Source organism: Glycine max, chromosome 1, assembly GCF_000004515.6.
Source record: "Glycine max cultivar Williams 82 chromosome 1, Glycine_max_v4.0, whole genome shotgun sequence".
Lineage (NCBI taxonomy): Eukaryota > Viridiplantae > Streptophyta > Magnoliopsida > Fabales > Fabaceae > Glycine > Glycine max.
In genome coordinates this window covers 45,683,715-45,697,725 of record NC_016088.4, presented here as the reverse complement: position 1 = coordinate 45,697,725, position 14,011 = coordinate 45,683,715, and the positions used below count along the sequence as shown (strand labels likewise).

At 35.2% G+C, this 14,011-nt stretch overlaps 1 protein-coding gene across 1 annotated transcript; it reads right to left on the bottom strand.

Annotated features, from left to right (window-relative positions):
• Nucleotides 1–6,639: 6,639 nt before the first annotated feature.
• LOC100812820 (peroxidase P7) lies at nt 6,640–8,725 on the bottom strand. Its single transcript, XM_003516952.5, has 3 exons — nt 8,405–8,725; nt 7,940–8,134; nt 6,640–7,404 (listed from the first exon to the last, which is right to left on the bottom strand). The coding sequence occupies exons 1-3, from the start codon at nt 8,618–8,620 to the stop codon at nt 6,856–6,858; spliced, it is 960 nt and encodes a 319-aa protein (XP_003517000.1). The 5' UTR covers nt 8,621–8,725; the 3' UTR covers nt 6,640–6,855.
• Nucleotides 8,726–14,011: the final 5,286 nt, after the last annotated feature.

The following is a 14,011-nucleotide window of genomic DNA, read 5'->3' as shown; positions in this document are numbered from 1 at the left end:
AACACATGCAAAACAATGTTTCATACTCACTAGTGCCCTACATACTAACCTACATCACATACTTAAATGCTTCACTTTTGTAATGAATTAGTTCACTTTCCTGCAGTTCAAACGAATTTCACCTCTATTCCCGGTAAGGGGATTTATGTTTCCCATCTCAAATTGCGCTACTGTGTGGTTCAAAGGAGCAAGGCTGGAGTCACCTCCTTCTCTAAGGCAAATGCATTTGAGCTCTTTTGCAAAATGTGAATTGACATTAGAGTCATTGTAGATATGGTCCCTAAAGGTAGCACAACGTGCATTTCCAATTGTATGGCCTCTTGAAAAAGCAATAAGGTCCTTCTCGTTTAGGCCTTGGCTCTTGAAGTTGTTGATAAGTTCAGAAAGCTAGGCTAAAAAATGGTGTTGGAATGTCTGCATTTGTTGCTTCATGGCTAGCTGTGGTGGAGTCTCTTCTCCCTAGTCTCACCTCCCATGTTGGTCCCACTAGCTGCATAGGGCATGCACATAATTGTTTGTTACATGTTACTAATTAAAAACAACATCTTATGTTAGCTTGAATCACATGAATTAAGGGTCAAATTTTTTAAATTTTGTATATTTCAAAATTTTAATTTATTAGTAGATTTTAGATAAAATAATTGTTTAATTTTTTTTAAGAAGACAAAACTAAAAATATTCTATTAACTTTGTAGGGCCATAAGATATGGAAATTAAATAACATAATTACTACTAAAGTTCTCATAAATAAAAACTACCCCATCATATATACTTAAAATAATAAAAAATCCTATCAATTATATATATATATATATATATATATATATAAAATTCATATGAACCAAATGAGTCCAATTATATGTGTCTCATATTTGACTTATTTATTTAATAAGTTGATTATCAAATCGGATTTAAAACTATTCTTGAGTTAGTTTTATGCATTGCTACCCCTAGTCATTAGCAATAGCATTCCTCTTTTTAAAATTCTATTTTGTGGGAAGTTGATCACTTAAGAATCTCCAAGGTAGCTGAATAGCTTTGTTAGTCATTTTAATCTGCCTCAAATAGGAGCAAATATGAATCAATACCTACACAACATCTTGATTTGAGAGCATGGTATATGCCAACTTTGAAGAGTACAGACCCAAGGGGCTGCACTTCCAAAGTGTTGAAATTGCTACAAATTTCTAGAATATTCTTAAATATAATATGAAAATGGTAGAATATCCTAGAATTATAGTGTGTATGAATATGGTAGAACAATCTAGAACTATAAGTGTATGTATAAGATAGAAGAACCTAGAACTATCATGATACTAATCTATCAAGAAAACTCTAGAAAGATCTAAAGTAATGTAGAAACATTCACAACCATTGAGAGGTTGGTGACTTGAGCCTATAAATAGACAATTGGTATGTTGTAATTGATCATCCAAGAAATCAATGACATAACCTTCTTTCTAAAACAATTCTCTAAAACTATCAACTATCAACTATCATCTAATTAACTACCAACAGTGGTATCAGAGCTACGTTCGGTCATACAGTGGGCATAGTTATATTACCTACTTACCATTCCAAAATCCTCCCAACTACTTCAAAAATTTCCTTTGTACTATTAACCTACTCCAATAATATTTTTTCTAAGCTATGGATAACACTATTTAATCGTCAACTATTTCTGTCCCTATCTTCAATGGTGAAAATTATGATTTGTGGCATGTTAAAATGGAAACATATTTTTCATCTCAAGATTTATTGAACATAGTAGAAGAAGGCTTCACCGTTCCCGCGAATACTTCAGCTTTTAATGCATCTTAAGAAAAAGAGTTGAAGAAAAAAAAATAGAAAAATTCAAAGGCGTTGTTCACCTTGCAACAAGCAGTGACTGATCCAATTTTCCCAAGAATTATAGGAGCTGAGACTGCCAAAGAAGCGTGGAACACATTGCAGGAGGAGTTTCAAGGAAGTATTAAGGTACGTGCCGTTAAACTTCAATCTCTAAGAAGAGATTTTGAACTATTGAAGATGAAGGAGTCTGAGACAGTTAAAGATTACTATTCTAAAGTTAAAGAAATAGTTAATCAAATGAGAGCTTTTGGGGAAGACATTCTTGACAAGAAAATTGTTGAGAAAATTCTAATTACTATGCCCCAAAAGTTTGACCCAATCGTGACAACGATTGAGGAAACCAAAGATCTGTCCACTCTATCAGAGACAGAACTCGTGGGCTCTCTTGAAGCATATGAGCAAAGACTGTATAGGCATAAAGAAGATACACTTGAAAATGCCTTCCAGTCAAAGTTTAAATTTCAGCCCCAAAACAAAGAAAATGGAGGAAAGAAAAATTATGGAGAAACTTCTAGAAGAAGAGAAGGTTCTAGGAATTTCCTTAAGAACAAAATAGATAAAAATCCTCCATGCAATATATGCAAAAGGCAAGGCCACACAGAGAAAAATTGTTGGTTCCGTAATATGCCACAATGCAACCATTGCAAGAAGTTCGGGCATGTAGAGAAAAATTGTCGCAACAAAAATAGGCATCAAGCTAATATCGCAGAGGAGCATGATCAAGAACAATGTATGTTCTATGTCACTCAAGACTCAATAAAAGAAAAAGGAGGAAGCTGGTACTTGGATAGTGGATGTAGTAATCACATGGCCAAGGATCATACTATTTTCAAAAGCATTTTCGAGTCTGTCAAAGTCAAAGTTCGACTGGGAAATGGAAGTGTGGTTGAATCAAAAGAAAAAGGCATTGTCATGGTGGAGACAGATAAAGGTACGCGACTCATCCATGATGTCTTACTAGTTCCCAGCCTAAAAGAAAATCTTCTAAGCATTGGCCAAATGATGGAGAGAGGCTACACACTTCACTTTGAAGGAGGTGTACACAAAATCTTAGACAACAAAAATAAAAGGTCTGAGATAGCCCAAGTAAAGATGAATAAGAGCAATAGAAGCTTCCCTCTAAATTTAAAATATGCAACAAACATTGCCATGAAGGTACAAGTTGATGATTCATGGCTATGGCATCGAAGATTTGGCAACTTCAACACACATGCCTTAAAGTTGTTACATGAGAAGAACATGATGAGAGATCTTCCAAGCATAAAGGAGACCAATGAAGTGTGTGAAGGATGTCTCCTTGGTAAGCAACACCGATTTCCTTTCTCAACAAGCGGAGAATAGAGAGCGAAAGATCTATTAGAGCTGATACATACGAACGTTTGTGGACCAATGAGGACGCCATCACATGAGAACAACCGGTACTTCATACTCTTCATTGATGACTTCTCTAGAATGACATGGGTATATTTTCTAAAAGAAAAATCAGAAGTCTTTGGAGTATTCAAAAAGTTCAAGGCCCTTGCTGAATATCAAAGTGGAAAATGGATAAAAGTACTAAGAAGTGATCACAACAAAGAGTACAAGTTTGAAAGATTTTGTGAGAATGAAGGCATTGAGCGACAACTTACAATCGCATATTCTCCTCAACAAAATGGAGTGTCTGAGAGAAAGAATCTCACAGTTATGGAAATGGCTAGATTGATGCTCAAGGAGAAGGGACTACCTAACACATTTTTGGCTGAAGCAGTCTACACTGTTGTTTACATACTCAACAGATGTCCAACTAAGTCTGTAAAAGACAAGACTCCAATTGAAGCTTGGAATGGGAAGAAGCCATCAGCAAATCACCTAAGGGTCTTTGGATCTATATGCTACATTCATATTCCAGACGTGAAGAGGCACAAGCTTGAAGACAAGACTATACGAGGTATCTTTCTTGGGTATAGCAATATCTCTAAGGGCTACCGTGTCTACAACTTGCAAACTAAAAAACTCGTCATCAGTCGAGATGTTGAAGTTGATGAGTACGCTTCTTAGAATTGGGATGAAGAAAAAATGGAGAAGAACATTCTTATACCCGCTCAACTACCTCAAGAAGAAGCTGAGGAAGAAGACCCAGGTGAACCACCTTCACCTCCACCACAACAACAAGATCAAGAACTATCATCACCAGAGTATACTCCAAGAGGAGTAAGATCTTTGGTGGACATATATGAAACCTGTAACTTGGCCATACTTAAACTTGGAAGCTTTGAAGAAGCGTCAAAGCAGGAAGTATGGGTCAAGGCAATGGAAGAAGAGATACAGATAATCGAGAAAAACAACACATGGGAGTTAGTAAATCGTCCCCATGGAAAAGATATCATTAGGGTTAAGTGGGTCTATAAGACAAAGCTCAACCTTGATGACACCATACAAAAACACAAGGCGAGGCTAGTAACTAAGGGTTACTCACAGCAACCCGGAATTGACTACAATGAGACATTTGCACCAGTAGCTCATCTTGATACCATAAGAGCTCTAATAGCTCTTGCGTCACAAAAAGGATGGAGTATCCATCAACTAGATGTCAAATCCGCCTTCCTTAATGGCATACTTGAAAAAGAGATCTATGTGGAGCAGCCACAACGATTCGTGTCTGAAGGCAAAGAAAGCAAAGTGTTAAGACTAAGAAAAACACTCTACGGTTTGAAGCAAGCACCTCGAGCATGGTATAGCAGAATCGATCAGTATTTCATGGATCGAGGATTCAGGAGGAGCAAGAGTGAGCCTACACTTTACATCAAGTCTCAAGCTACACGGCCTAACATAATGTATGCTGCAAGTCTTCTATCAAGATTCATGCAAAGCCCAAGTCAAATACACTTTGGAGCAGGAAATTTTTTTTTGAGGTATCTACAAGGAACAAAAGAGTTCGGTATATGGTATACTACCGAAACCAACTCAGAATTACTTGGCTACACCGATAGTGATTGGGCAGGTTCAGCAGATGACATGAAGAGTACCTCTGGCTATGCTTTCTCACTAGGATCAGGAATGTTCTCTTGAGCGTCGAAGAAGCAAGCTACAGTAGCACAATCAACAGCAGAAGCAGAGTACGTGGCAACTACTGAAGCAACGAGTCAAGCTATATGGCTTCATAAGATACTTGAAGACATGGGAGAAAAACAAGATGAGCCTACTAAAATCAACTGCGACAACAAATAAGCAATTGCAATGGCAAAGAATCCAGTTCATCACAGTAGAACAAAACACATAGCAATCAAGTATCAGTTTATCAGAGAAGCTGAAGCAACTAAAGAGATCAAACTTGACTACTGCAGAACAGAAGATCAAATTGCAGACATATTCACGAAGGTGTTGCCGAGACCAAGATTTGAAGAATTACGAGCTATGCTCGGAGTCACAAAAATTTGCATCAAAGAGGAGTGTTGAAATTGCTACAAATTTCTAGAATATTCTTAAATATAATATGAAAATGGTAGAATATCCTAGAACTATAGTGTGTATGAATATGGTAGAACAATCTAGAACTATAATGTGTATGAATATGGTAGAATAATCTAGAACTATAAGTGTATGTATAAGATAGAAGAACCTAGAACTATCATGATACTAATCTATCAAGAAAACTCTAGAAAGATCTAAAGTAATGTAGAAACATTCACCACCATTAAGAGGTTGGTGACTTGAGCCTATAAATAGGCCATTGGTATGTTGTAATTGATCATCCAAGAAATCAATGACATAACCTTGTTTCTAAAACAATTCTCTAAAACTATCAACTATCATCTAATTAATTACCAACACAAAGCCATGAATCCACATCAGATTTATGGACATGAACCTTGTCCAACAAACTAAGAAGTTGTTGAATCAACTCCTTTTCCCCAACTAAGTAACATGCCAACACCCCACCTATCCCCCCTCCAAGCACCCATGCTCCCAACGAGACACTCCTTTTATTCTGAAATGAGGAATTGTCTAGGGAATAGAGATGCCAAATTTTTTCCTTCCACCCAATCATCTATCTAAAATCTCCCTTTATCCCCCACCCCTTATCAAATTACTTTTCCCTAATCCCCCCCCCCCCCCCCCCCACCACAAATACTCCCTCGGCTTATCATTCTCCCTCAAAAAAGGCCATGTCAACCCTCATATTTAGAAGTTAGAATTTCACTCCATCAGCCCCCTTCCTTGTTGCAAAAGGCTCCGCCCCATTTCCCCAATAATGTATCGTTGAAAGGCTTTGTGTTTTTCATCCAAGACCACCCCGAATTTTACTTTTGAATATATCCTCCCAGGACACCCATGCTATTTTTTTCTATAATTATCATCATCCCAATGCTATTACAGCAAAGGCACTCTTAAAAAAATTCACTATCAACCCTGAAACTAATTCAAATATCCTTAACACTTTTCATGGTCATCAAGTTGATCTTACTATTATCTACTAGATTACATCATAAGCATAATGTATGTGAGTGATTTCCAAGAGTCATCATGATTATTCCCAATCATGTATATATCCTTTGAGCTAATCCCTTTTTGTAGCATTTTTCATTAATTCGCAAAGACCCTCACCTATTATCAAAAAGAGGAATGAAGATAACAGGTTGCTTGCCTTTACGTACCCTCGGTATTTAAAAGTGTTTCTAATTAGTTCTAAGTCTTTAAAAGTATTTTATAGCAAGACACGGAGGGAATGGAAAAGTGATTAAAGACTAATGTTTTCCAAAAATTAGTTCTGAGTCTTTAAAACTGTTAGATAGCAAGAGACAAAGGGGATGAAAAAAGTGATTTAAATAAAATGTTTTTCAAAAAGAATACATGATTCTGAATATAATTAAAACAAACAAACAAATCTTGTATCATGAAGGATACATGTATAGACAATACATTACAATATAACAAATTCAAACTCGTGCAAAACAATTTTCCATACTCGCTAATTGCCTACATATGGACCAATAACAAACACCTAATGCTTCACTTTCATATGAATTAGTTCACTCTCCTGCAATTCAAACGAATTTCACCTCGATTCCCGGTAAGAGGCTTTATGTTTCCCATCTTAATCATAGATTTTGCGAAGTCCTTGTGGAAACCCTTGGTATTGTGGCTATATATTTTAACCAATGCATCAGTAGAACCACCATTGAACAGTTCCTGATCGGAGTGAAGAAGCCCTTTCTTGTGAACCAAATCAGAGAAGTAGGCCGAATCAAATCGCGCTGCTGAGCGGTCCAAAGGAGCAAGGTTGGAGTCACCTCCTTCTCTAGGGCAAATGTGTTTAAGCTCTTTTGCAAAATGGGGGTTGATGTTGGAGTCATTGTAGATATGGTCTCTAAAGGTAGCACAACGTGCATTTCCAATTGTGTGGCCTCCTGAAAGAGCAACAAGGTCCCTCTCGTTTAGGCCGTGGCTCTTGAAGTTGTTGATCAGTTCCGAAAGGCTGAAAAATGGTGCTGGAATGTTTGCATTTGCTGCTTCACGGCTTGCTGTGGTGGAGTCTCTTCTACCAAGTCTCACCTTCCATGATGGCCCTCCTAACTGCATTGGGCATGCACATAATTGTTAATCTCATACTCATATGTTACTAAAAACAAACGTTAAATGTTATTACTCAAATTTCATTAGAACATGGATGATGGATGTCTAAATCAACCCACATGATCACACTCAAATAATTTAGTGTTTAATTTATCTTCATATAATATTTTTTACAATACCCATTTTAAAAATTTTCTGTAAGTTCATCATATTATTAATCCTATTGATATCTTCTCCCTTATCTTCTTATGACTTTCATGATGTAAAAATAATTTATACCATCTCTCTTTACAAGAAAGAGTAAAAAAGACGTACTCTTTTTCAATTGGTGTAATGAAATGAAAAACTATGTTGTAAAATATTCGAAGTTCTATTCTATATATTTAAAAATTCATATGCTTACTGAGTCAAAATTTTAAAAGCAATGACAGCATTACTATCTTATCTATAGGCACAACCACACAATTAAAATATAAACTGTACTAATAATCATTCAACAGAGCATTAATTAGTGGTAGTATGTAGTGTTACTCACCGCAACGACAGAGTCACGAGCGGCAACAGCCAATATGTCAGCGCAAGAAACAACTGGTTTTCCACATGCTTCGTCCACAGCCTCCTTGATCTCATCCACCACTTCAAATCCTCTAGCAGATTGAAAATTAGGGAGTGCATTCTTTTCACTGTCAATGGTGGATGAAGGGTCTAGTAGAATTGAACCATCACAACCCTGATGAATCACCATTACAAAACCAAGTAATTTATCAGACACAAATTACATCAACTAAGAACTTATTATTAATATTATACAAATATATATAATATGAAATTATAAGGTTGATTTGATTGTAAAAGAAGAAAAGAGAAAAGGAGAAAAAAAATAGTAAATTCAATTCTTTCATTAACAAAAAATTAATAATTAAGAATTAATATTTATCGATAAAAAAAACCATATAGTTGTATACATACATGAATAACACACAAATATAGAAAGTCTTACATTAACAAAACAATCATGGAAGTGCAAGCGTAGCAAGGATGCGCCCATACGGCGCTCTTTTTGCACCGCAGCCTCCACAACGCTTCTAATGGTGCTTAAAGCGTTAGGGCACGTGTAGTCATAGTAATCATGTGACAATTTTGAAAATGCTGTTGTTGGAAAAGCTGCAAACACAAAGACATAGAGGACAAAAGAGAAATACTTATGGAAAGCCATTTATATTATGCAATAAATGATGAGTACTGTATCTTATGTTATATATAACAAATTTATAGCTGATGAACAAAAAGATAGACCAATGTTATCGGGTTATGGTGATTTATTTTGAGCTGCAAAAACCCCTTTATATTTATAGAGACAATGAAGGGAGGGACTATATTACGTTATAGCATACGTAGTGCTCGGTGGACTGGGACTAAAATTGACATATTCGTGGAAAGAAACATTCATCAAGGCATTAATGAAATACTTAAGTTGCTAGAGTACGTTCACTTAGTTCTATGTGTATAAGAAATTGAGAAAAAGAATTTGTCATTGATTGATTTAGTCCATGGGATTTGTTAATTGGAAGTCAACCTTATAAAAGGATTAGGTAATATATTAGTACTACGGGAAACGTACAAGGAAGTAATATATCTCTTTCGATCGAGTCAATAATACGAAAAATCACTTTCATGCTAGACGTTCTCATTTTACAATATTGGTTTGTGAAAACTACTAACATGGGTTATCAATAAAACGAATTTAGTTTATTATTATTTTAATTTAGAAGCATTTGAAAGGTTCAAATCGTACATGCACTTAACATCATTCTATAAATTAAACTGGGGTGAAGTACGCAGTAGTTTCTCAAATTTCGGTTTAAATTTATAATTTCACCCTTTTTATGGCGTCATGCCTGGTATTTGTCTGTTTATTTCTTTTTGTACCGGTGAGTCAGTAATATATAAATAAACAAATATATATATATATATATGCACCCGTAAATAAATATTGCTTAAAACTAATATCGACAGACAGTGTATAATGCAAATAAAAAAAAGATATATGTACCATTTAATTTGAATCGAAAATATTAGAGTAATGGAATAAAACCAAAACAGCAAAGTAAGGATTATAAATTTTATTTAAATGGAAGGGTATTAACTTCTTTCAACACGAGAGAATAATTAATTACACTCTATCTAGAAAAAGTAGCTAGAGTACATTTTTCTCTACTTAAAATAAGAAAAACTCGCTAAAGATATTACATGAATTTCTATTCTGAAATGGGATTACAAAACTTATTGTTCTCCTATGAAGATTGGACCATGTTTGTGACCTCTACACTAGATCATGTTAAATAAATTTTTCAATAAATATGAATAAAAAAATAAAAAAAAAAAGAGGAAAAAATAATTTTTCTCCTATGAAGACACTGGACCATGTTTTATTTGGACAACGAATTCACGTGAGCTTTAAAAATTTATTTATAAACTTAGCTGAATTAATTATTATCGAATTACCTTTATTAACAGTAATCAAATCAATTTATGATATTAATGTGTATGATAACTAATTTGATTATAATGGGGAAGGGAGAAGGGTTCGGAGTGTAGGAAAACTTAGAAGAATAAAATGATCATTTGCTAAGATTTAGTAGTACCAATAGCAATTTTAGTAGTGGCAATAATAATCCCTTTGCATTTCATTTGTTAAATGGGCCTTTTGTGTGCTGGTGTTGGGCTAAATTATTTATAGATTGCCTTAACAATCAGTTTTATCAGTTTTACATAGTAAGGGAGTTGCTATTGACCATATTCCATTAACTATTGATCCCTACATAGGGGTTGACTCCTTTTTTTCTTTTCAAAATTGTTTTTCCCAGAAAATCATGATTCAGTTGTATAACGTGGAACAAATTAAAATTATGATTTTGTTGTATATTTTTTTGTTAGCCCATACATTATAATGGAATCGTGATTTCATTGTAATTTTTTCTTTCCACCCTCCTTAAAACAACAAAATCGTGATTTTCTTGTTAATTTTTTCTACAACATAACGGAATCATAATTTCATTTAGGTGAAAAAAATAAAAGCAAAATCATGATTTCAAACAAAATCATGATTCTGTTAAAATATACACTTGGTGTTTTTTATTGGTTGACACTACTACAATAATGTCATTTTACGACACCGCACTTATGATGGTTAAATGCAACACGTCGCAGAAATAATAGCGGTGGCATTATTGTATTTTTCACAAAGTTAACAACAATGGTTATTAGAATAACCGCCTTTAATAAGCAAGCAGGCTGAAATAAAGACGGGTATATTAAGATTGTCTTAAAAATATGGTGATACAAAGACGGTCTTATTATAATGACCGTCTTTGAATAATTTAAAAAAAAAACAAATTTTGCGTTCGTTCATATTTCACAAACAAATTTCGTGTTCGTTCCTCTTCTTTCTTCTCTCCTCTTCCCTTTTCCCAATCCAATATCCAAAGCTCTCCACCTCCTCCAGCATCACCCTCCTTGCCTGCACCTTATGCGGCTTGCGGAAGAATGCGAGCTCCGCCTGGTCCATGCGCCAGCCACGAGGCGGCAGTCATGTGGCGGCACGAGGTGAAAAGGGAAAAAAGGAAAACCACTTCACGATCGATTATGATTTTAACGTCGTCGCCGCCGCCGCGAACGGGTCAAAGCTCACCGTTCTGAAGTCCCAGTCGAGCCACAAGATCGAGGCCCGCTATGAGCTGGGCCGCGAGTGATGCAATCCTACCCCCCAAGGGCATTGGATAGAAGACTTCAAGAAGATTGGACCAAAGATGCAAGAGAAGGCCCTAGGGTCTCATGAGCCTTAGGGTAGATTTTGGGCCCATGGGCTAAGTATGAGCCCACTTATCTTTGTACATATTAGATTAAGGTTTCATTAATTTTGGGCCTTGTATTTAGGACTCCATAATGTAGGTAGGGTACCCTAGAAATATAGGATTTTTCAGCCCTTATATTTTAGGGCACCTAGACTAGTTTTTGTAGTAGGGGTAGTTTTGTAATTTCACATTCACTAAGTGAATACTTGAAGTGTGTGGTTGGAAATAAATTTAATTGAATTGGTAGAAGTCCAATCCAATTAAATTTTGGAGGGGGAGGTGAGCATTTGCTTACTACACCCCATTGCTACATCATATAGTCACACTTTGTGCATGTCCTTCAGGCTTTACATGCCTCATGACACCTAAGCACACTTAGTGGAGAATCTTGGAATTGATCTTGGATTGGTGGGCTGAGCCATAACTAAAATTTACTAATCATAATTAGTGAAATTTTGGCTCCAAAGTTTGGCTCCACAAATTCAATTTCAAATTCAAGTGAAATTTGAATTGAAATTCAAATTTCCCTCCAATTTTGTGTGACACTTAGGCTATAAATAGAGGCCATGTGTGTACATTTTTTTCAACTTTGATCATTTGAATATTAAACTTCAGATTTCAGAGCTCTTTTAGAGCATAAAATTTCGTGCTCTTCTCTTCCTCTCCCTTCATTCATCTCTTTCTTCCTCCAAGCTCTTATTCATGGCCTCCTATGGTGGTGAGCTTCTTCTAGACTCATCTTCTCCTTGAAGTGGTGTCTCCTCTCTCTCTTCCTTCTCCATTCCACTGCCATTCATCTTCCAAGAAGCAAAGGAATCCATTGATGAAGAAGATCCTAGGCCTACAAGCTCCAATGGAGCTTACATCAGCGAGCTAGACCGCAGCGAGTTCGGGATAACCTACCTCTGTATGGACAAGGAGTTGGGGATTTGATATGGTTGCCACTGAAAGATTGAAGCTTTTTTTTGTGTAAGAGGAAGAGGGGGCTTAGAATTTTGTTGCGGGTTGCATTTTGGTGGTGGGTGATTCTACTGTTGGTTAATCCAGTGGCGGGTCTCAGACCCTTGAGAGAAAGGACTAGGGCTTGGGATGACGAGGTTTGTTTAGGAACTTGTCTTAAATTTCAGTTTTTTAATGACTGTGATGGTAATCGAAAAATGTGATGCACATGAATTTGAATTTTTTGTTGTTTTTGTTGTTGTAATATTGATGATTTAGTGGCTGCATTTTGATTGTGGTTAGTTAGGGATTGCACTAGCTGCTATTGCTTTGTGCAGTTGTGATTTGTGGAAGTAGACTAGACACTAGAAGCAGGAAATTTGAAGTTTGGTTTTGTTAGAGCTGACATTAATCGAACATGTTTTGTTTAGAATGTTTGAACCTAGGGAGAAGAGTCATAGGCGTTCATTTAGTTTGTTTAGAATTTATTCATGGTGTTGGGAGAGAATAGGTGAAGAGAAGAATTAGGAAAGTGCTGCATTTTATTTATAGAAATCTATGTCAATTTGTACTATAGTTATGCTTTTTTGAGTGGTTTACATGGTGTTTCTCTCATAACAGAAAATAGTCATATATTTGAGTTTATCTTTCGTGTGTAACTCTTAAGGTGTCCAACGATGAAATTTTTTCCCAAATTTCATTAACTGCAAGTCCAATCATTATTATATCAATGTATATGTTATCATAGATCTATTATTTGGGCTATCAATAATCAACAATCATTATTGGTATTGAGCATATGTAGTTTTTTTTTTGCATGTCCAGGTAATACCTTTCTGCCTAGGTTTGTTGTTAAACAATTTTTTCAGAACATGTATTAAAAGTAGCCAAAGCACATTCAATCATGAAATGGAAAATATATATTATAATTTGCAATTAGGTTTATTGTAAAGTACAACATGATATTGATGTGTTGCTTTTACTGATTTATTAGTACTTCAAAAGATTTTCACTTAATTGTAAGGCATTTTCCTTTAACTTTACTACCATATAACTCTTCTAAACACCAATTTATGATTAAAAATTATTTGAATTGACAAATTGGGATTGTTATGATAGAGTCAAAATCTGACTGAAGGAGAACTCACTTATTTGCATGTTATTGATATGTCACTTCTCTCAGGGGCTATTTACAAGAAAAGAGGAGAGCAACTTAGGTCCATTTTCACAATGGAACATAACAGGAACTTACAAAGGTTTGTATTCTTTACTAACTTAAGTAATAAGTGTATCTGTGGTTTTCTATTTTATTTGAATCATAGTTTTGGTCTATTGATGTATAGTGTAAGCAGCTGAAGTATTGTTGAGTATATGCTTCACTGATGTCTATTAAAAGGATTTATGATTGGATGAAAAACTAAATCAGAACTATCAAGAAGTTACCGGTTTAGAATATTATTATGACTTGAAAACAAGTTTATTTTCTGTGACTGCTTGATTTTTGTAAATGAGTTAGTATGATAATTGCTTTTTTTTAAAAGGTCTAACATGTTGCTAATTGCTAAGCTTACCTTTGTGCCTATGCTTTATGTGTTTTTAATATGCTATCATTGTACAGAGCATAACAAAGGCAAAGGGGCAGCATCCATGTGAAAACTATTTCACCTCAAATTAACTAAATGAAATTAAGACATTTGGACAGATCATGTAAAGTTAAAGGCATTAATGATCAAATGCATATGCAGAAAGGTGAGTATAAATTGTGAGATCTCCAATATTTCTAAACATCATATAAATAATGAAATAGGGAGATT